The sequence below is a fragment of the Theropithecus gelada genome, chromosome 3 (assembly GCF_003255815.1).
Source record: "Theropithecus gelada isolate Dixy chromosome 3, Tgel_1.0, whole genome shotgun sequence".
Classification (NCBI taxonomy): Eukaryota; Metazoa; Chordata; class Mammalia; order Primates; family Cercopithecidae; genus Theropithecus; species Theropithecus gelada.
Window position 1 is genome coordinate 45,307,951 of NC_037670.1, and position 23,735 is coordinate 45,331,685.

Sequence of the window (23,735 nt, forward strand, 5' to 3'; positions counted from 1 at the left end):
CAGTTATTTTGAAAACAAATACTATGGTGGGATCCCTTATTACAGACTATAGATAATGAATTATTGATATGCTTCACATGTAAGATTTAGCAAAATAATGAAAAAAGCAAGAAATAAAAATGTTATTTGCCAATGTGGTACTTAGACATCTTCATGGTGCTGCAGCAATTGAAATGCAAATGTATTCCGTTGCCATTAAAAACTCCTTTCCAAATGCAATTACTTAATGCCTTTCGCTTACATTAAGTAGTAAACTTCTCAAGAGGAAGGACTTTGTTTTGCTGTCTACTGTGTAACTAATACCTGGCACAGTATCTCACATATAATGTGCATTTAATAAATACTTCCTGAATGAATACATCAATGATTGATTGAATGAAGGAATTTCATTTTTCATTGGTTTTAACTTTTGTGAAAAAAAATAATGTTTAGTAGAAATTCAAAAAGCAGAAAAGCACAAAAGGTGTACTTTCTTTTTACTACCCTCGATGCTGTTAAATGGAAGTAAATATGGCCTGAGAAAGCCTCTGTATTTCCATACTTGAGCCCTATTGGACAAATCATAACCTAACATAGTAGGTAGACAAGACTGAAAACCTAACAGGGGAATGCTTCTGCGGCAATAGATGAATCTCAGCCAATCCCAGGAGCCATACTTTGGCCACTCACACACTGCTCAACGTTCCAGCTGTGTTCACATAAGGCAAATGCCAAACTGTAACCAATCCAGCTGTTTCTGTACCTCACTTCCATTTTCTGTATGTCACTTTTTTTTTTTTTTTTTTGTCTATAAATTGCTCTGACTACGAGGCATCCCTGGAATCTCTATGAACCTGCTGTGATTCTGGAGGCTGCCTGATTTGCGAATTCTTTTTTTCTTGCTCAATTAAACTGTTCAATTTAATTGGTCTAAAGTTTTTCTTTTAACAATGCTATAATTCTCTCATCATCAAACTTTAAAATTGTATGTCATTCAATGGGTATACCAATAGTAAACTCAGAAACATGTCTGGATTTTAATTTCTAGCTTGAGTATTCTATACCCAAAGCCTGATACTTATACAAGGGAATATAAAAATAAACCTCTGGTAAATTATGAAACAGACTTTTCTAACTTCAGACATCAATACTAAACTTTCCTTTTATCACCTTGAATTTCACAGGGGGGACTGTGCACATCACTGAAGACTGGATTTGGCTCACAGCAGAAAAAAAAAATCAATAGCTTGGTAGTTAACTCCCAATCTTCTCCCAGAAATGCCAACACAGAATTTATCCACAGACTAGAAATAGGTTTGCTTTGTTCTGCTTGCAAAACAAGACAATGGATCAGCAGACAGCTTACCCATAATGTCCGCAATACTAAAACTATAGGTAATAAATCCCTTTAATGCAAATATCTGTATCTCAAACTTTCAGAGGGATGCTTGTCTAAGCTTAAGAGGAGCCATAATTTTAAGAGTGATATTTTCTTCAGGGTTAAAGATTCCAAAAGAGCAGCGCTAGACTCCCTGTGTAGAATCTTACGAGGATCACAGTTTTAGAAAATGGATGAATAAAACTGAAATAAGCCTGACAAACTGTTCAATTTCAGTGGAAATCAAAAATAATTTTTAAACAAATTATTATTATTATTATTATTGAGACAGAGTCTTGCTCTGTCACCAGGCTGGAGTACAGTGGCATGATCTCAGCTTACTGTAGCCTCCGCCTCCCAGGTTCAAGAGATTCCTCTGCTTCAGCCTCCCAAGTACCTAGGACTACAGGTGCATGCCACCACACCCAGCTAATTTTTTGTATTTTAATAGAGACGGGGTTTCACCATGTTGGCCAGGATGGTCTCCATCTCCTGACCTAGTGATCCACCTGACTTGGCCTCCCAAAGTGCTGGGATTACAGGTGTGAGCCAACGCGCCCAGCATCAAATATATTCTTTAATCCAGCATTTCATCTAAGATTAAAAATTTAATTGTCAGTGTTTATTAATCGATTTTAATTTTTAATGTGATTCATTCATTTAAGAAATATTGAGCACTACAGTAGAGACTGCCTGCTGTAAATTGCAGTATCTATGCTCCCTCTTTTAGAAACCCTGACTTTTAGCTGGCCATATGGTCATCTGGAAGAAAGATGTGGTCCCCAAGTCCCCACCTCAGCTTGAGTCCAGGAGATAGAGATTGCAGTGAATCAAGATTGCACTACTGAACCCAAGCCTGGATGACAGAGCAACCCTGTCTCATGGTAAAAAAAAAAAAAAAAAAAGAAAGAAAGAAAGAAAGCAAAATGCATGCCTAAGAACTTTGAAGATCAGAGCCACCACACTCACCCTAGCTGCTCAATTCTAGACTTCAACATAAGAGAAAAAAATAAAGTCCAACCTTTTTTCTTTTATCTTTTTTCTTTTTTCTTTTTTTGAGACAAAGTCTCACTCTGTTGCCCAGGCTGGAGTTCAGTGGCACGATTCCAGCCAACTGCAGCCTTGACCTCCCGTACTCAAGCAATCCTCCCACCTCAGCCTCCTGAGTAGCTGGTACTACAGGCCTGCACCACCACACCAGCTAATTTTTTTGGTATTTTTTTGTAGAGATGGGGTTTCACCAACCTGGGGGTTGCCCAGGCTGGTCATGAATTCTTGGGCTCAAGTGACCCTCCTGCCTCAGTCTTCCAAAGTGCTGGGATTACAGGCATGAGCCAGCATGTCTGTCCATGTCCAACTTTTTATGTCACTGTTACTTGGGGATTTTTATATTACTTGCAGTGAAACTTAATCCTGGATTCAAACACAAATAATATTATAATTTGTAAGTGTTAAATACAAGATGAGTAAGGCAGTTTCTCCATACAATTCAGCTTAAAATTTAGCAATAAATAATGATGTAGAAAGAGTACCAGACTAGATTAAGACAGATAGATTATTCCTGTTTAATAGGTTTCAAACCAATTCCCTTCCTCTGGTAAGAGCAACCACTTTCCTTTTGGGCAACTTGTCTTTCATATCTTGAGATCAAATTTTAATTCCTATATCCCCACCCCTGAGCCAACTTCAATTACTTGGGAATGGAGGAAGAGCTGGAAATGTAATACAGCCTGGCCAATTAAAGTACTAGCAATTGTGATTGATTCAGAGACAAGCATATGAATCACATTTGGCCATTCAGAATCCCGCTGTATTAATCAGCTATCACTGCAAAATGTTGCATAACTGAACAACCCACAACTGAGTACTTGTATTAATCTGTTCTCACATTGCTATTAAAAACTACCTGAGACTGTGTAGTTTACAAAGAAAAGATGTTTAATTGACTCACAGAACCACAGGCTGTGTAGGAAGCATGGCTGGAGAGGCCACAAGAAACTTACAATCATGGTGGAAGGTGTAGGGGAAGCAAGTACATCTTCACATAGTGACAGGAGAGAGAGAGTGCAAAGGTGAAAATGCTACAAACTTTCAACCAACCATATATCATGAGAACTCACTGTCATGAGAACAGCAAGGGGAAAATCCACCCCTATGATCTAATCACCTCCCCAACATTGGGGATTAGAATTCAACATGAGATTTGGGTGGGGACATAGTGCCAAACCATATCAGTACTTTAATACCAAACGTCATGGATCTATAGGTCAGCTGGGGCAACCCAGCATTAGGCTGCAAGTTGGACCCTTCAATCTGTTTGATCTCTACATCTCTCATCTTTCTTGGACCAGCAAATACCTGGATGAAGGTCTTCTTGTGACATATGATAGAGATAAAGAAGCCAAGCTAAGGCACGCAGGCACATTTAAGGTCTCTGCTCGTTGTCATGTTCATTAATATCTCATTGGGATGGGGAAATATATTCTGCTCACTACAGTGAACTATAAAGTCACATGTGAGAGTAAGGGGAGTGAAGAAGTGGAAATAATAATTCAATCAATCAGTCACACCATCTTGAATTTCCAGTACCTTCAGGATCATGGTACCAGAAGGCTTTGAGCCTGGGGCTACATATGCCAATCTTCCTGGCTAAATGGAAAAAGCACCTCTCTAATTGAAGAGAATTAGGTAACATAGGAGGAGAAACAAATAGGTGAGAGATGGGTGGATGGATATATCGAATATACTAAATGCTTTCTTTTAAAAATGGGACCATGTCAGAAAAACATACTAAAAATAGTAGTGGTATGAGCAAGCATTGTGGGAATTCAGGAAAGTAAAAGGATTAGAGATATTTTTGTAGCAGACATTCATTTGAATTGGACTTTAAATGATAAGTGAGAAAAATTTTCACAATTGCAGAGGTAATGCAATGATTTTCAGAAAAAAACATTATGTGATCTCTCTAACAGACATTGTTGGTTTCCCTCATGGAGAATCCCTACTAGGGCAGTGTAGATGGGAAATGTGGGGTTGGAGCCCCCACACAGCGTTCCCTCTGTGATACTGCCTAGTGGAGTTGTGAGAGGAGGGCCACTGTTCTCCAGACCCCAGAATGGTAGATCCACTGACAGCTTTCACCTCGCACCTGGAAAAGCCATAGGCACTCAAAGTCAGCTCATGAAATCAGCCTCAGGGGCTGCACCTCACAGAGCCACATAGGCAGAGCTGCCCAAGACCTCGGGAGCCAACCCCTCACATCAGCGTGCCCTGGATGTGAGGGATGGAGTCAAAGGAGATTATTTTGGAACTTTAAGATGTAATGACTGCACTGCTGGATTTCAGACTTCCATGGGGCCTGTAACCCCTTTATTTTGGCCAATTTCTCCCTTTTGGAATGGGAATATTTACCCGAAGTCTGTATATGCATTGTATGTTGGAAGAAACTAACTTGCTTTTGATTTTACAGGCTCAAAGGCAGAAGGGACTTGTCTCAGATGAAACTTTGGACTTGGGCTTTTGAATTAATGCTGGAATGAGTTAAGACTTTAGGGGACTGTTGGGAAGGCATGGTTGTGATTTTAGATGTGAAAAGGAGATGAGATTTGGGAGGGGCCAGGGTAGAATGATATGGTTTGGCTCTGCGTCCCCACACAAATTTCATCTTGAATTGTCATCTTCACATGTCGGGGAGGGGTCTGGTGGGAAGTGATTGAATCATGAGGGTAGACTTTTGCCTTGCTGTTCTCATTACAGTGAGTGAGTTCTCACAAGATCTGGTTGTTTGAAAGTGTGTGGCACTTCCTCCTTTGCTCTGTCTCTCTCCCCTTCTCCATCATGGTAAGACGCACTTTCTTCCCCTTTGCTTTTCACCATGGTTGTAAGTTTCCTAAGACCTCCTATCCTATCCATGCTTCCTGTGCAGCCTGTGGAACTGTGAGTCAATTAAACCTCTTTTCTTCATTAATTATCCAGTTGCAGGTAGTTCTTTAGAGCAGTGTGAAAACGGACTAATATAGCTGTTATTATAAAATAGTCAAAATATTTTAAAAAGTAAAGTTTATTCAGTAAAAAATGTATAGTAAGTTAAGGTTAAGTATTGATGAAAGAAAAATTTATAAAATAAACAGTGTAATACACATGTACAGTATTTATAAAGTCTACAGTGATTTTTAGTAATGTCCTAGGCCTTCAAATTCAGTCACACTTACTCACTGACCCACTAAGAACAACTTTTACTCCTGCAGGGTCCATTCATAATAAGTGCCTGATGTACCATATTTTTCTTTTATACAGTATTTTTACTGTATCTTTAGTATGTCTACATACACAAATACCATTGCCTTATCATTGCCTACAGTATTCAGTACAGTCACATGCTGTACAAGTTCAAAGCCTAGGTCTTCAAATAGTCAAGGATTTTACCTTTAACTACAATTCTTTCTAATTTAGTAACTCAGTGAAGTGTACAAAAATGTGTTCTAAACTATAAAGTGATATACAATGGACTAGTTTTGTAATTAGTTCTTGGCCTAAAACAGACATTACTTTGACTTTAGGCTTAGTTAGGAATATGTATTAATCTGTTCTCACACTACTGATAAAGACACACCCGAGACTGGGCAATTTACAAAAGAAAGAGGTCTAATGGACTTACAGTTCCACGTGGCTAGGGAGGCCTCATAATCGTGGTGGAAGGTGAAAGGCACATCTCACTTGGCGGCAGACAACCAACATCCAGAAAATATGAATTCTAGGACACTGAAACACAGACAGTACAAACATGTGATCCATAATAGAAAAGAAACAAATGAGAGGAGACCTATGATTACCCTGATTTTACGCCTGGAAATACTTTCAGACTATGGTCCACATAAGGAAATTCAAGGAAAGTTGCGCTGGGGAGAAAAAGATTTGAGTTTGGGAAGTCTAAGACGGCTGGAATTTGCAATAAAAAGTGACAGGAAAAATTATACATAGAGTTTCAGAATACTCTTCAAGTCTTGGGCTGAATACAAAGCTGTGCATGTATAGCGCGAGACTTTACAAAAAAATTAAATACCAGGGCAAAAAATAACTATCACCAAAAGAACAATTACTGGGGAACTACAAACTGAACACCTGCTGGAACTCAAAGGGACAGGAGTCATTTGAGTTTTAATCAACTAGAGTGCAGAATCTTTATTAAATACTCATGACATACAAAAGGGGGTCCAACAAGCCACTCTTCCAGGACTGGACTAAGATATCCATATTACAAAATGATAGTGTAGACACTCACAAGGTTTAAAAACAAGTCTCAAAAGAAGCAAGCTGATCAGCCACTACAGGAACAGCTTCCCAAAATGAATCTCAACCTTCTTTAAAAATTTAGACATTCAATCTATTGGTTTTTTAATGCTGGCATAACTAACACACGTTTAATGGCTTGAAATGACACCCATTTATTATCTCACAGTTCGGTAGGTAAAAATTCCAGTACAGCATGATCCAGTACAGCATGATTGGGAGATTGTTCAAATGAGCTTCCCAATCCATGCAGGCAGTTGGCTGAATTCTGTTCCTTGCAGTTTTAGGACTGTGGCTCCCATTTCCTTGCCGGCTACCAGCTGGAGACCAGTGTGTACCCCTAGAGCAATGGTGTGTCAAGTCCCTCTCATGCTTCCAATCACTTCGACTTTCTCTTTGCTACATTTCTCTGAGTTTACTTGGAGAAAGATCTCTGGTTATAAGGGTTCATGTAATTAGATTGGGCTCACCCCAATAATCCAGGATAACCTATTTTAAAGTCTATAATCTTCATTATATCTACAAAGTCTCTTTTGCTATGTTACATATACATATTGAAAAGATCCAAGAATTAGGGCATGGACATCTTTTTTTTTCTTTTTCTTCTTTTTCTTTTTTTTTTTTTTGAGACAGTCTTACTCTGTCACCCAAGCTGGAGTGAAGTGGCACGATCTCAGCTCACACAACATCCGCCTCTAGGACTCAAGCCAGTCTCCCACCTCAGCCTCCTCAGTAGATGGGACTACAGGCATGCACCACCATGTCTGGCTAATTTTTGTGGGGTTTTTTGGTAGAGATGGGGATTCACAATGTTGCCCAGGCTGGTCTTGAACACTTAGACACAAACGATCAGCCCACCTCAGTCTCCCAAAGTGCTAAGATTACAGGTGTGAGCCCCCATGCCCCACTGATCCCCAGTGTTGGAGGTAAAGCCTGGTTGGGGAGCGGGGAGCAGGGAGTTGGAGCTTAGTTACGGATCCCTGATGAATGGCTTGGTGCCATTCTCTAGGGTGTGAATCAATTCCTACTCTTAATTCCCAATGAAACTAATTTTTTTTTTCAACAACAACAAAGGAATAAAATAAAAAATAAAAAAAAAATAAAGAGAGTGAGCTTGAAATCTCCTCCCCTCTCTCTCTTGCTTGCTCTCTGGCCACATGATCTCTGCACACACTGGCTCTCCTTTGCCTCCTATCATGAATAGAACCAGCCTGAGGCCATCACCAGAAGCAGATGCTGGCACCATGCTTCTTGTACAGCCTCCAGAACCATGAGCCAAATAAACCTCTTTTCTATATAAATTATCCAGCCTTGGGTATTCCTTTATAGGAACACATACTGACTGAGACAAGCAGTAAAAAGAAACCGCTGTTACAAAACATCATTGTAAATCTCAAAAGCATACTGAATGACAATAGCCAATCACAAATGAACACACACTGCTTAATTCCATGTATGTGAATTCTTATAATAGACAAAACTAAAGCAGTCATATAAATTAGATCCCATGTTGGAGGAGCTTGACCAGGAAGGAACAGAAAGAAATGTTGGGGCTGTGGAAATGTTCTGTATCCTCACTGGGGTAGTGGTTACTCAAGTTTATATATTTGTCAAAACTCATCAAATAGTGCTTTTAAAATCGGAGAATTTTATTTCTGTAAATTATTCCTTAATTTTTTTTAAAAAGCCAACAGGAGAGAAGAGTTTTAAGAATAGCAAGTAAACAATGTGAAATGTCATAGAAAGGAAGACGATCATGAGAATTGAAAAGAATTTGTTTCAATTTTTTAAATTTAGTGATTTTAGAACAATTTTATTTAATCACTTTAAAAGAGTCCTTTTTTAAAGAATCCCTTTTATTTAAAAGATGGGTAGAATCCAAGATGCAAGATATTTTAGTCGTAGTTACCTAGAATGAGAAATTCGAAGAGAAAAAGCTCAGGCTTTTCTATTTCAATTAGTGCATCTCAAACTTCGATGAACATAGGAATCTCCGGGGGGTCTTGTTAAAGTGCAGGTATTGATTAGGAAATCTCGAGTGGGGCCTGAGATTATTCATTTCTAACAGAAACCAGGTAATGTCAATGTTGCTGGTTCATCTACTAAAATGGGTGGCAAGGACACAGATCACTCCTGCGAGGCACAGATGCCATAATTAGAGTGCTAATTTGGTCCAGAAGTTTCCAAGATCTATGGAGTCTATTCCTACCATCAGTTCAAGAATGCCTACATGTAGACTGACAGGCCAGCCCTCTTTCTATTTGAGTGCGACCAGAACACGTGCATATGATGCTGTAAAAAATAACACTGATCTTCGCTCAGTAGCCTTGGGTTCAATCCCCAGCCTGCTTCTAACCAACTGCGATAACCTGGGTTAATTACTCCTAGGCTGCAAAATGAGAGAACAGTTCCTGTTTCTCCTCTGTAGGTGCCCGTAAAGACTACAATAGAAAACGTAAGGGAAAGTATTGCATGAACCATACCCCCAAAAAACCAGAATAGCTAAAATAAAAGTCAAGCAAAGAGTTTGAGAACCAAGCAGGACCTAAAAATAAGAGGTGGGGCTCGGGGTTTTCCCCGTGGGCGTTCAGGGATGTACCATATGGGGGGGACGCCCCACAACAAATAACCTATTTTAAAAGCTTCTGTATTTGAAATCATGCCTCTATCATGACACCTGAATATGAACTTTTCCTTAGTTAGTTACTTCAACTGGCACTTAACTATAAGTTCAGAGACAGTATTATGCTTCTTTCTCCTGAAGTCAAAGTGCCACCCACGCACCTCGCCCTTTCTCCCATCCACCCGCGGTTTTCCTACCCCCGCCGACTGCGGCCCCCGCCCCGGGGCAGTAGTTTGCACTATGCTGAAGGGAGAGGTGGAATGGATTCGTCTATCTACGCACCTCGACGAGGGGGGTGTGAGGAGCTACGTTCCAGAGAACGGTAAGAAACTCCGGCCAGGACACACGGAATCACCGGAGAACTCGAGGCGAAGGTGCGGCGTCGGTGCAGGAGCGGAGAGGCGGGCCCGTAGCAGCCCTGCGAGCGCGCAGGTGTGCCCGCGGCCGCACTACCCTCCCCGCAGCCTTCACGGGATGGCGCCGGCGGGAGAGGGCGGGGCCAGGCGCGCGGCGGCCGCCTCTGTTGCGGCCGGAAACAATAGTGGAGGAACCCGAGCCGCGCGGAAAGGCGGTGGTGACCCGCGGAGCCGGACGGTAAAGACCCCGCACCCCTGCTCCCGTCCCACCCGAGCCCAGATCCCCCGTCCCATCGTCCCGCCTCCTTCGAGTTCCGAGGCCCGTGGCCCCTCGCGCTGCTGCGCGCCAGGCGCCCCGACGGACGGACAGACGGAGAGACTGACGTGGGTCCGCGATTCCCTGGGGGTGGCCGCGCGCCCCCAACGCTGAAGAACGGGCCAGGACCCGGCTCCCCGAGACCCTGAGGCTGGGCGGGCCGGCCGCCGTGGCTCTCGGACGCTTTCTTCCCTCTGGGAGGAATCCCGGAGCGATGGGACCAGGCTCTCCCGCCCGCTGGGCTCCAGGGTGCCGCGGCTCTCCCGGCTCCGGCTTGGGCGCCTCCGGCGGTGCCTGGCCGGTACCGTGAATCCGCCGCTCGGCCTTCGATGTGGTTGCCCCGGACACGGCGGGACGCCCTCCCCAGGTGTTCGGTACCCACGTGCATTTTGCTGCCGCCGACCTCCGTTCGATGCGAAGCTTCGCAACTCCGAGTTCGCGAGGCGCATCTGAGGTTCCCCCAATGGAAGTTAGCAAAGCAGTGTCCCGTGCAGGTCGTTTTTCCTGTTTCTCACAGCGTTAACTAGGTTGACAGAACCTGGTAGCTGAAGAGGCCTCGCTGCTAAGCCCTGTGTCTGATTATTCGAGGTTGGGGGTCGAAGGAGGAGGACTAGAATGCCCGCAAACCTCTCTCCTTCAGGTCCCCTTAACCCAATCAACTATAGGACAAAAAAGACACTGACATAGTATCTCCTATGGCCTAGTTTTAAGTTTTACTAGCTTTGTGTCTTTCCACAGGAAAAGTGCAATGTTGAAGTGCAAGTATGGCGATGCTTGTTTGATGGAGCTTTTGCTTGAGATGAGCTGAACAGCATCCTTGTTTCCTAGAAGTTCCCAGAAAAGGAAACTACCCCAAAGGCAGGTTCTTGAATTGCGTAACTTTCCTTTTCTGTTTCTTAATAGGGGCACTATGAACGAAGAGGAGCAGTTTGTAAACATTGATTTGAATGATGACAACATTTGCAGTGTTTGTAAACTGGGAACAGACAAAGAAACACTCTCCTTCTGCCACATTTGCTTTGAGCTAAATATTGAGGGTAAGCACACGGTATAGTTTTGATTTTATGGCATGAATTTAACGCAGCTGCTTTATACTGGTTGTAAGGTAAAACTAAAATATTCTCAACGATTGGAAATTGTGCTAAGTATGAATAGTGTAGAGATTTGTTAAACATAAGGTTTCTGGAAATGAAGGTGCAGTTAACAGAGTTACGAATTTAAGAGAAATCTTTGTTTCTTAAAGACCCCTGGAACAACCTCATTTTTCCTAATACAGAAATAAGTATGAGTGTTGATTGGGAAACGTGTTCTCTGGTTTGAGAGCTTATTGAATTGTCAGATTTTAACAGACGTGTGTGTTTTTCGTATTAAGAAGTAACATAACAATTTTTTTATTCTTTCAAGCCTATTATGCAAGTATTTGAGTGAGATAAGCCCGAACCCTTTTCTCACCAGTATGATCTTATTATCTGGAAAAATATTTTAAAATTTTTAGATTAACCTCTTTTCAGTGATCACACACACTGTTAGTAATTTTTGAAAACTGGAAAGGTTTTTAAAATTTTTTAATAGTGTCCCTAAGATATATGAAGAAAAATTCTCCAAATCCAAAAAAAAAAAAAAAAACCGGCCCTCTTAGAAGGATGTATTTGGGTTGGTGCAGTTAGTGTCGTCATATTAAAATTGATTTTTGGTTTAGATATTTATGAGTCATACTAAAAAAAAAAAACTTAATATTCTGGCCTGTAATTTGAGTTTTGAGTTGTTACATATCAGTAGAGAGACTTTATTAAACCTCCAGATTATGGACAGTTTCAAAATAGTTATTTCCTTTTTTCTGAATTATATATTTGAAATTTTTCATGATCTTTATTTTCTGTTCTGTAAGTATGGGGTATGAAATGTTCTTATAGTTTAAAAAAAATATAGTGGGGGATTATATATCTTGAAATTCCTGTTAGGACTTGTTATTCAGAAATTATTATAGTCACCAAACAGTATGTGATGGAAGATTATGGATTTCTTGTGTATTACATAGAATATCTATAACTTTGGCTTTAATAAATGTAGTGGTTATAGCTAATTTCAAAAGATGATATAACAGGAACAGTGGTGTAGTCCTACAATTTCAGCTACTCCAGAGGTTGAGGTGACAGGATTGCTTGAGCCTAGGAGTTCAAGTCCAGTTTGGGCAGCGTAGCAAGACCCCATCTCTAAAAGAATAAATAAAAATAAAAGGATAACTTAAAAATAAGTTTATTTTACAGTACTTAAATCATGCTAGGGTGAAAATCTGAATTTATGTTCTTTGAAAATAGAAGTGGCTTTTATATTGTTGATACATTGTAGAATTTTAATTTTAGATGGGTAAAGACATTAGAAATTATCTAGTCCAACCCTGTATTTTACCTTTAAGGAAACAGCCAAAAAGTTGGACTGCCCAGGGTTGCTGTAGTGGTGATGGCAAGCTCTTGTTATGTGCCAGGCACTGTGCTAAACCCCTTCTGTGGATTATCTTATTTAACTCAAGATAGCTTTGGAATGACTACTGTCATTTTCTATTTTCAATGTGATAGAGCTGAAGCTTGGAGACCTAAGAAATACAGTTTGAAGTCACACAGCTCATAACTGACGATCCTGGACTAAAGCTTGACAGTCTGGTTCTAGTATATGTAATCTTAATACCATTGATCTACTGTCAATAGTTATTTTATATCAATAGGGCTAATGTTCTAATCCTAATTGGTTATCCTTGCTATTCTCCCAGCCACCTTTTTCTAACCAGTGTTTCCTGGCAACTCATCATTAACGGAGTTCGTACCATGATCGAATTTTTCCACAGAACCCTAAATTTTTGTAATTGCTTTTCTAGCTTTTTAAAATAAGCCTTTTATCTGGTATTCAGTCATTGTATAGAGATTATACAGATATTTCCTCAGGTACCATCTCTTAACATTTCAGCTCTGATAATATCTCAGCATGTAAGCATGGAATAAGTCCTTTGTTTTTGAAATCATAGTTACCTTCAGTGTAAAAGACAATTCTCAATTTGAATTAGAACTGTTTCATTAATACTCTATGTATAGTCAAGGTTTTATATATTAAAATCCCAGTTTAATCTTTGTAAGTAAAATTAGAATCAAATAATTTCTTCTCTATCTGGTGTCAGTTCTCAGCTCTCACAAATACACATTTTCATTTTCACTACAGTTATCAGCTAGTGTATTACAACTGTTTTGTTTAATATGAGATTATTGTAAGCCGGCGTGGTGGCTGACGCCTATAATTCCAACACTTTGGGAGGCCAAGGCAGGTGGATCACTTGAGGTTAGGAGTTCGGGACCAGCCTGACCAACATGGAGAAACCCCATCTCTACTAAAAATACAAAATTAACCGGGCATGGTGGCACATGCCTGTAATCTCAGCTACTCGGGAGGCTGAGGCAAGAGAATCACTTGAACCCAGGAGACAGAGGTTGCAGTGAGCTGAGATCATGCCATCGCACGCCAGTCTGGGCAACAAGAGCGAAACTCCGTCTCAAAAAAAAAAAAAAGATTATTTTAGAAAAGAGGGAAATGAGCATCTTGAATTGCACACAATTTTAGTTTTTGTGTCAGTATACAGGACTTTAGAAATCAGTGGGGGAAAAATGTCATAATGATTACATACTAGAAAAATAACAAGGTATATTTGTTGTCGGTAAATCTTTTTAAATGTTTTTGAAGTTTTCTTTCCTCTACCAAGTTCCCAACACAATGCCTGTCAATAGGCTAGAATGTAAGAGGGGCTTTTTAAAAATGACATTTAACTTTGCTAGTTTAGTGTAAAGTTTTTTGTAGTTTGGGAGTATTGCAGTTACCTGATTTCTTAGTGTACTAATTGCTAACTTTGCTCTAAGACACTCTTCTCTGAGAAGAGGCTGAGTAAAAATAAATTCTCCTGAGAAATAATAACAGTTAAGCTAGTTTTGAGTCCATACATTTGTAGTAAACAATAGTAATATTTTCTACTTTTTGGATTGTTGCTTACATCAAGTCAACACTGGTTTCCTAATCAACTAGCCTCTTGTTTAAAAGCTGTGTGCATGCATACGTTTATAAAATGAAGACAAAGGAAGGAAGAAAGAAATAACAAAAGACAATCTAATCTTGTTGAACAGATTTTGTATTGTGGGCATGGCTCTAAGTTGGCTTTTCTCTGTGACTTTACAATGACGAAAAGGAAAGAGGAGCCTAAATTTTACGTACTTCCAAGCCACAGGTGATATGCTTTAAGGACCTGAGAAACGCACTCTGAGGACTCAGATATTTTTAAATGTTTACAAGGTTAATTTTTTTTTAAAACTGTTCTTCACCATATGATATGGTTTGGATCTGTGTCCGTACCCAAATCTCATGTTGAAATGTAATCCCCAGGCAGAGACTGGTATTAGGTGATCGGATCATGGAGGTGGAATTCACATAAATGGGTTAGCACCATCCCCTCAGTGCTGTTCTCATGATAGTCAGTGAGTGAGTTATCATGAGACCTGGTTGTTTTAAAATGTGTAGCACCTCCCCCCTCACTCTCTTCCTCCTACTCTAACCAAGTGAGATGTTGGCTCCCTCTTTGCCTTCTGCCCTGATTGTAAGTTCCCTGAGGACTCCGCAGAAGCAGATGCTACCGTGCTACTTGTACGCCTGCAGAATTGTGAGCCAGTTAAACCTCTTTTCTTTATAAATTACCCTGTCTCGGGTTTTTTTTAATAGCAATGCAAGAATGGACTAATACAGCATTAAAATAAATTGTCTACTTCTCAGATTAGGAAACAGATGCATAAACTTCCTAAATACTTACAGCCCGCCCTTGGCCCTAAGACACTATGAACTTTTTCATACATATTAGTGATCAAATACTCTAATATGCATCATAGTTCAAATTGCTAAAATCTCTAAAGATATTTAAGGACCAACTTACTACCATTCCCTAAGGAATGGCAAAGAGGAAGGCAGCCCAGGGTGGTTAGGCGCCAGTAATTAAACTCAACTGTAAGGTAACAAAGCCCAAAGTGAGACTTCAGCAGGAAAAGATCCAGGGTTTCAATACTGTTGGTTCATACTATGAGTTTTCATCTTGTGCCAAAATAGTGTATAAATAATTCTTAGAGCATTTCTCTCTTCCTATAATTGGCTTGCTTGCTTTTCCATAGAGAAACCCCCCCCCCCCCCCCCCCCGGTTTTTTTAAGCTAACTTAGCTTAGAACAGTTTAGCTTTTCTTCCTTTCTTTATGTTATTAAAATAAGGGTTTCACTATGTTGCTTAGGCTGGCCTTGAGCAATTCTCCCAGCTCAGTCTCCCAGGAAGCTGAGATTACAGGTGTGCATCACCTTACACCTGGCTAAAACATTTTTATAAGATTCGACCAATTCCTGTTATACAGGTTGAGCATTCAAAATCCAAAATGTAAAACTTTTTGACACCTACACGATGCTCAAAGGAGATGCTCATTGGAGCATTTCAGATTTAAGATTTTTTTTATTTGGAATGCTCAACCAGTAAGTATAATACAAATATTCCGAAATCTGAAATTTGAAACAGTTCTGGTTTCAGGCATTTCAGATAAGAGATACTCAATCTGTACCAAAGTTTCCAGTGTAACTTGGCCTTGCTAGTTGGTAAGTATGTATCTGGCTGCTCTCTGTGTAGTACCTCTTGGACTACTTTCTCTCGATTAGTTCTTTCTAGGAACCATTCTAGGAGGAGACCCAAAGTCAGCTCCTTAGCAATCTTTCCAGCAAGAAAAATCCGTGATCTTGGCTAAGTCACAGGTGAATTAGTGCCTGTGTTTAATCTTACTGTTCCTTGGTTCTCTGTGTCTTCACCATATACTGTTTGTGGTCAGTAGTCAGGGACCAATTTGAATCTCAATGTGACATTCTTGATTTGGTTTGGAAGTTTGAACTGGTTGTCTATTACTCGAAGAGGACATAAACTGTTCCTCTGTGTCCTTCTTCTGACACACTAACATTTTTTCCACTTAAGTAAGGGTCCCCACCACTTGTGATCGGGAAGCTGTAAAGAGCTAGTTCAGTCTGGCATTAGCCTCTTTCTCATTTCCCATCCTGTAATGGCAAACATCATGTATTAACTAAAAGTTGCACTTTGAAGTATAAAGCCTAATGGGAATTCTGAACTTTAGCTTGGTGATCTTTAATATACTTATCTTAGTCTATTTTGAGCTGCTGTAACAGAATAGCTGAGACTGGGTAATTTATAAAGAACGCAGATTTCTTGGTTCTGAAGGTTGAGGGCCCTGCATTTGGGCAACGATCTTCATGCTGCATCATCCTGTGGCAGAAGGCAGGAAGTCAAGAGAGAGCTAAACTCACTTTTATAACAAAAGTGGTTTCTTTTTTTTTTCTTTTTGAGATGGAGTCTCACTCTGTCGCCCTGGCTGGAGTGCAGTGGTACAATTTTGGCTCACTGCAAGCTCCGCCTCCTGGGTTCACGTCATTCTCCTGCTTTAGCCTCCTGAGTAGCTGGGACCACAGACGCCCGCCACCACGTCCAGCTAATTTTTTGTATTTTTAGTAGAGACAGGGTTTCACTGTGTTAGCCAGGATGGTCTTGATCTCCTGACCTCATAATCAGCCCGCCTTGGCCTCCCAAAGTGCTGGAATTACAGGCATGAGCCACCACACCTGGCCAAAAGTGGTTTCTTATAAAAGTTAATCTCAAGATAACTAACCCACTCCTACAATAATGACATTACTTCATTTATTTGGTCAGAGCCCTCATTACCTAATCACCTATTAGACCCCGCCACCACACTGTTGCTTTAAGGATTGTTTCCAAAACATGAACTTTGAGGGACACATTCACACCACAACAACTTGAAAGTAAAGGCTCAAGGTTAATTTTTTTTTAATCCTTAACTGCCTTTTAATATCACTTAGTTTGAACACTTTAAAAATGGCTCTGGTAGTAATACTTTATTTGAATAGGAGTAAGGATGGGTGAGAGTAAAAAGTAGGCTTAATTGGTGATTAGTTTAATAGAATATTTTTATAGAAAAATCATTGAAACTAGGCTAACAATATCTGGTAAAGACTTGTGATTTAACTAACAACCCATATATGAGGAGCTAGTTTCCAGACTTTTATCCCTGTCCTAATGATGGTAGCCTCATTTTTTTTTCTCCTGCCTAACTTTGTTAGGCTTTCTAATTCTAAAGTCTAGGATGCGTTTAAAATGTAGATCACACATAAATTTTGGTTGTGAAGGATGTCCTCTGCAGCAGAGGAGTATGTATGTTCATAATGATGATCTTGAGTGCTTTTTAAGTCAGTGATAAAAATAATGTTCTTTTAAGTCAGTGATTTAAAGTTGAAAACAAGCAGTGTGTATAACCCAGAATATCCTATTAATAAGAATGTCATAATGATAAATTAAAATGATTTATTAGAATATATAAAAATGACTTTCTGGTTCAGAATCATAGTTCATTTATCCCAATAGTCTGACAGAGATGAAAGAAATGTTTTATGAGATACGTGAAAACAACTTAAATCTAAATTGAAAGTCTTTACTACTTGGATCAAAATTATTCTCAAAGATAGTTTTCATGCTGACATAACCTATAATAACTGTTACTGGAGAACTGATAAAGAGACATCACCTATCCAGAAAGGATTATTTGCCTTTATGAAGTATAATAGACACTGAAAGTGTAATTTTTCTTATTGCATGCAAATAATAATGGCCTGTGAAGAAAGAAGACAAAGATAGATTTATCTCTACTCTAGAGGAAGTGAAGTATCACCCTCTAGTTGGAAGAAACTAGTCCACCTTATGCTCAGTAAATATTTAGGGAATTTATACTTTTAGGTAAGTCTCTTATCTAAACAATATTTGGATATTATTTACTAGGTATTGTACACTTTCCATGCAGTTTTTAATTTTATTCTTAATACAACTATATGAAGTAGGTTCTGTGTTATCCCAGTTTGATGAATAAGGAAAGTGAGTAGAGAGTCTGGGTAACTATTCCAAAAATCACAAAGGTTAGAGACCCAGGGTCTCTGATTCCAAAGCGTCCAGGTGCCTAAATTTCTTCTTCCAAAGAAGATGACATGGACTCTTAGAAATTTAGTAGCTACTAAGTAACTTTTAGGCAATATTGGAAATGAATTACACAAATGTGAATATTCAAGCGAGGACTAAAGTTTGGGTCCTAAGACATGCTTAATTTTTAAATAATTTCTACTCACGATATTTAATGAATACACATTCTGTGGAATAGCCAAAAATACTGATTTCTGATGACCTAAGAGTGGAGTGATGCAGTTTCCATGGAGATTGTAATCTAAACAAACAGTTTGCCAACATAATATAGTTTTGAGAAATTTTTATTGAATTGATGTTAATCAGAGAGATGGGACGAACTAGGAAGAAAAAGGACACACACAAGACAGTCTTGTTGCTGGTCCTTACCCAGAAGAACCATGCAGATGTCAGCTGGTAATGAAACAGTGATTCTAACACTGCTCTCTGTCCTTCCACAATCCAAGTAAGGCAGACTAGCATATTTATCCTGATTAGCCTTTCTCTCAAGAGAGAGAATAGGATTATGAGTGAGTGGAAGCAGACAGTGTGAGCACAGGTGAAGATTTCGGCACCAATCCTGAAATTGCATAGCAGCTCCCTTTTGCTTATCAGCCTCAATAGGTGATGCTGGGACAACCTGAGAGAGAGAAAAGAAAGTGTTCATTAATGTTGAGCTGCCTAGTTTCTGAATTTTAGAAGATAATAAGCATTAAACTTCTATGTCGGTAGTACATTTTAGAAATATTTAGAACATATTTAGAAATAATGTTCCTCTGTTGACAGTTCAAAATTAAAACTTAAGAAAATTTTTTCAATGTTTATTACCAAATATAAATTAAAAACAAAATAATTGTATTTGTATAGCACTTTAGCGGTTGGAAGGTGATTTTGCTGTTACCTTTAATCACCATATTATGGGAAATGAGCATTAAATGTGAATTTTAAATAAGGCAAGGCATGAAAAATGTATGAGTGATTGAAATCAAAGTAGCTAAGTAAAGTTGCAGAGTTATCAAAATGTTAACCACAGTTCTGGTTGGAGTGAATTTAAATTATTCTAATTCAATTTGTCATACCATCTGTTAGGAATTTGATAAGGAGAATAAACCCATTAAACTCTGAGCTTTGGATTTATCGTTTTAACAAGGGGACAGTGTCTGTTCTTTACAAATAATGTTAAATTAATGTTGTTATCTATTTCTGGTAGCTCTTTGCTGTTACTGACTGAGTTGTACAATAGTAAGGCAAAACAATGATTTGTGTGTACCCATAAATCTAAATCTCAAAATGAAAGCTCTATGGTTGATTTCACCATAATTTTAAACATATTCCTTCAATAAATACTAATCGATCAACTACTGAGTGTCAGAAATTTTCTAGTAGCTAGAGATAATGGAGTTAGCAAAAATAAACAAATCCCCACCATCATTAGGCTTGCATGAGAGGAGGAAAAAGACAACAGAATAAGTAAATTATATAGCATATTGGAATTAATACAGGATTATTTGCCACTATGAAGTATAATAGACACTAAAACCACCTTCCAGTTTCTGAAGTGCTATACAGATATACTTAATGACATTTTTAACATCTGTCCTAAACTTATGATTACTGGTGGAATAATATCTACCGTGAACTTAATGAATGATAATTGCTGGTCTGTTTTGAAAATTAGAGCCCATACATTGAGGAAATCTGGTTGTGTTATATGGGAGGAGTGTTTCAAGATTAACATGAAATACTCCTTCATTCATACTTTTATACTGATGTCTTCAAATATTAAAGAGGATCTTCAGTATCTGTAAGTATTTTGAACAGTAGAAAATACTTCAAAGTTTTTATATTACTATTTGCTCTGAGGACATTTCTGTTACTTATTATCCTTCATAATTTTGACCATGTTAATTTGGCTGAACAAATTATTTTCCATTTATCGTGATAAATCAACATTTTCATTATTGTATCAGTCCATTCTCACGCTGCTATAAAGAACTACCTGAGACTGGGTAATTTATGAAGAAAGAGGTTTAATTTTCTCACAGCTCTGCAGGCTGTGCAGGAAGCATGGCTGAGGAGGCCGCAGAAAACTTAACAATTATACCAGAAGGTGAAGGAATGTCTTAATGGGCAAAGAAGCAGGAAGAGAGAGAGAAGAAGGTGCTACATAGTTTTAAACAACCAGATCTTGTAAGAACTCACTATCATGAGAACTGCAAGGGGCACATGTGCCCCTGTGATCTAATCACCTCCCACCAAGCCCCTCCTCCAATATCGGGGATTACAGTTTAACCTGAAATTTGGGTGGGGACACAAATCCAAGCCATATCATTCTGTCCCTGGCCCCTCCCAAATCTCATGTCCTTCTCACATTGCAAAATACAATCATCCCTTATCAACAGTCCCTCATAGACTTATCTCATTTTAGCATTAACTCGAAAGTCCATAGTCCAAAGTCTCATCTGAGACAAGGCAAGTCCGTTTTGAGCCTCTAAAAAACAAGTTCTTTACTTCCAAGATACAGTGAGGTACATCACAGACTGAGGTTGAGTGCCTGCGGGTTTTCCAGGCACACAGTGAAAGCTGTCAGTGAATCTAGCGTTCTGAAGTCTGGAGTATGGTGACCCTCTTCCTACAGCTCCACTAGGCAGTGCCACAGTGGGGACTCTCTGGGGGCAGTCAAACCTCACATTTCCCATCTGCACTGCCCTAGTAGAGGTTCTCTATGAGGGCTCCACCCGTGCAGCAGATTTCTGCCTGGACATCCAGGCATTTCCATACATCCTCTGAAATCTAGGTAGAGGCTCGCAGGCCTCAACTCTTGCCCTCTACACACCTGCAAAGTTAACACCACGTGGAAGCCGTGGCTTACAGCTTGCACTCTCTGGAGCAGAGGCCTGAGACATATCTGGGGCCTTTTAGCAATGGCTGGAGCTGAAGTGGCTGGGACATGAGCAGTGTCCCAAGGTTGTGCAGGGCAGCAGGGCCCTGGGCCCAGGCCATGAAACCATTCTTTCCTCGTAGGCCTCTGGGCCTGTGATGGGAAGGGATGCAACAAAGGTCTCTGAAATGCCTTCAAGGTGTTTTCCTCATTGTCTTGGCTATTCAGCTCCTCTTTACTTATTCAGATTTCTGCAGCTGGCTTGAATTTCTCTCCAGAAAATGGGCTTTTCTTTTCTACCACATGGTCAGGCTGCAAATTTTCCAAACTTTTAAACTCTATTTCCCTTTTAAATATAAGTTCCAGTTTCAGATCATCTCTTTGTTCACATATATGCCTGCACACTGTTATAAGCAGCCAGGCCACATCTTGAACACTTTACTACTTAGATATTTCTTCCACCAGATAGCCTAAATCATCACTCTCAAGTTCAAAGTTCCACAGGTCCCTAGACCAGGGGTACAGTGCCACCAGTCTCTTTGGTAAAGCGTAGCAAGAGTGACCTTTACTGCAATAAATTTATCATCTCCATCTGAGACCGCCTACTCCCGGACTTCATTGTCCATATCACTGTCAGCATTTTGGGCACAACAATTTAACAAGTGTCTAGGAAGTTCCAAACTTTCCCTTACCTCCCTGTCTTCTTCTGAGCTCTCCAAACTGTTCCAGCCTCTGCACATTATCCAGTTTCAAAGTCGCTTCCACATTTTCAGGTATCTTTACAGCAGTGCCCCATTCCCAGTACCAATTTTCTGTAATGGTTCTTGCATTGCTATAAAGAACTACCTGAGACTGGATCACGGTTCCACAGGCTGTATAGGAAGCATAGCTGGGGAGGCCTTAGAAAACTTTCAATCATGACAGAAGGTGAAGGGGAAGCAGGCACACCTTACATGACTGGAGAAGAAGGAAGAGAGAAGACGGAGGTATTACACACTTTTGAACAACCAGATTATGTGAGATTCACTATCGTGAGAACAGCAAGGGGGAAGTTTGCTCCCATGATCCAGTCACCTCCTACCAGCACCCTCCTTCAACACTGCGCATTACAATTTGACATGATATTTGGGTAGGAACACAAATCGAAACCATATCAATTTTATTTCTACTACACAGTAGAATAAATGCAGTATAGATAAAATATAATTCCTGCATATTAGGAAGTTCTCCAGAAAAGTCAGTTTTAGATTACCAGGTTATATATTAACAAAATGTATTGGATAAATATCAGTCATAGATATTCTGGGAAATCTCAATTCTCAATTGAGAGTGAATATGGAACAATTTAATTTCTTTCACACTTCTTACGTCTTCTGTCTTTTCTACCTCCTACTCTTTTATTTATTTATTTTTTTTTGAGATGGAGCCTCACTCTGTTGCCCAGACTGGAGTGCAGTGGCAGGATCTTGGCTCACTGCAACCTCTGCCTCCCAGGTTCAAGTGATTCTCCTGCCTCAGCCTCCCGAGTAGCTGGGATTACAGGTACCTGCCACCGTGCCCACTAATTTTTGTATTTTTAGTAGAGATGGGGTTTCACCATGTTGGCCAGGCTGATCTCAAACTCCAGACCTCAGGGTGATCCACCCGCCTTGGCCTCCCAAAGTGTTGGGATTACAGACGTGAGCCACTGCACCCAGCCTCCCACTCTTAATGCATCTATTTGCCCTCTCCTCTGTTTTACTAACTCATCAGCTTGGCATCCTACAGTTATTTTCTATGTACCTGGCAGATTAGCCAAAAGAATGGTTAGCTAACATATCAGAAGTGTTCATGTCTCCCATTTTAAAAGAAAAAGTCAACGGAAAAAAACCTTTTCCCTTTTTTCCTTAAGCTATAATTCTTTAAACAGCAATTCATTTAGGGTCTCTTATTTCTCCTCCCAGCTTTTTTTCAGTGCCCTCTAATTTGCCACCGTCTTGCTCTCACCAGCGATCACCTAGCTATCTAGGCAATAAACAGTTGGTGTTAGTGGAGTTTTCAAACTCTGACATTTACCTGTTTGTTGAAATACTCAACTCCCTCAATCCTGGCTTCTTATTTTAGTTGCTTTTATTACCACAGCTTCAACTATACCTCTGTAAGCTGGTAAAGTTAAGCTGGAACTCTACAAACTTATATTGTGAGGCCAAATCTTTATTCTGAGCACCAGACTCCTATATCCTACCTGCTAGGCCTCTCCATGTAGATATTCTTCAGATGTCGAGCCGAAGTTTCTTGAGCTAAAGTAATCTCCTTCCATATACACATGCATTTTATGTATTTCCTTTATCATTGGCTCACATGGAACCTCAGGCCCATCCTCCCAGAGATTCTGATTCACTAGAGGTCCAGCGTTGAGACTAGGAATTTGAATTTTAACAAGAATTCCGGCTGACTCTTAACGCTGGTGATCGAAGGACCAGGTTCTTCAGGAAGAGTTCTGTACCAGGGGGCGCTCTGCAGGTGCAGTGATGAGTTGCGGCTCATATCTAGCCTGAGGTCTGCTTTTCAAGCTGTGTGCCCTGTCAGGGACAGTTTTCCAGTTCGCAAAGGCAAGTTGCTGGGCTAGCAACAGTTCTGTCAACCCTCAGCACTTCTGTCCTACCCACCCTCTCCGTGTAGTCTGTCTCTGAATCCTATTGATTCTCTCCAATCTGTTCCCTTCTTGTCATTCTCTCTGCCACACCTTAGTCCAAGCCATTGTTTCTTCTTACCTATATTACCTCACAAACCACTTAATTGGTTTCATAGGCTTGATCCTCTCCCCCGTCCCTACTCCACACTTCCAACA

The 23,735-nt window shown here is 40.0% G+C and overlaps 1 protein-coding gene across 2 annotated transcripts in view; it reads left to right on the top strand.

Moving 5' to 3' along the window:
- The first annotated feature begins 9,785 nt into the window (after nucleotides 1–9,785).
- Nucleotides 9,786–23,735, top strand: part of C3H21orf91 (chromosome 3 C21orf91 homolog) — a 29,695-nt gene continuing 15,745 nt past the window's right edge. For both annotated transcript variants that reach the window (XM_025380946.1, XM_025380948.1), the window contains exons 1-2: nucleotides 9,786–9,863; nucleotides 10,845–10,978. In XM_025380946.1, coding sequence (XP_025236731.1) covers nucleotides 10,852–10,978 — 127 coding nt within the window. In that variant the 5' untranslated portion in view covers nucleotides 9,786–9,863; nucleotides 10,845–10,851. The remainder of the gene's footprint in view (nucleotides 9,864–10,844; nucleotides 10,979–23,735) is intronic.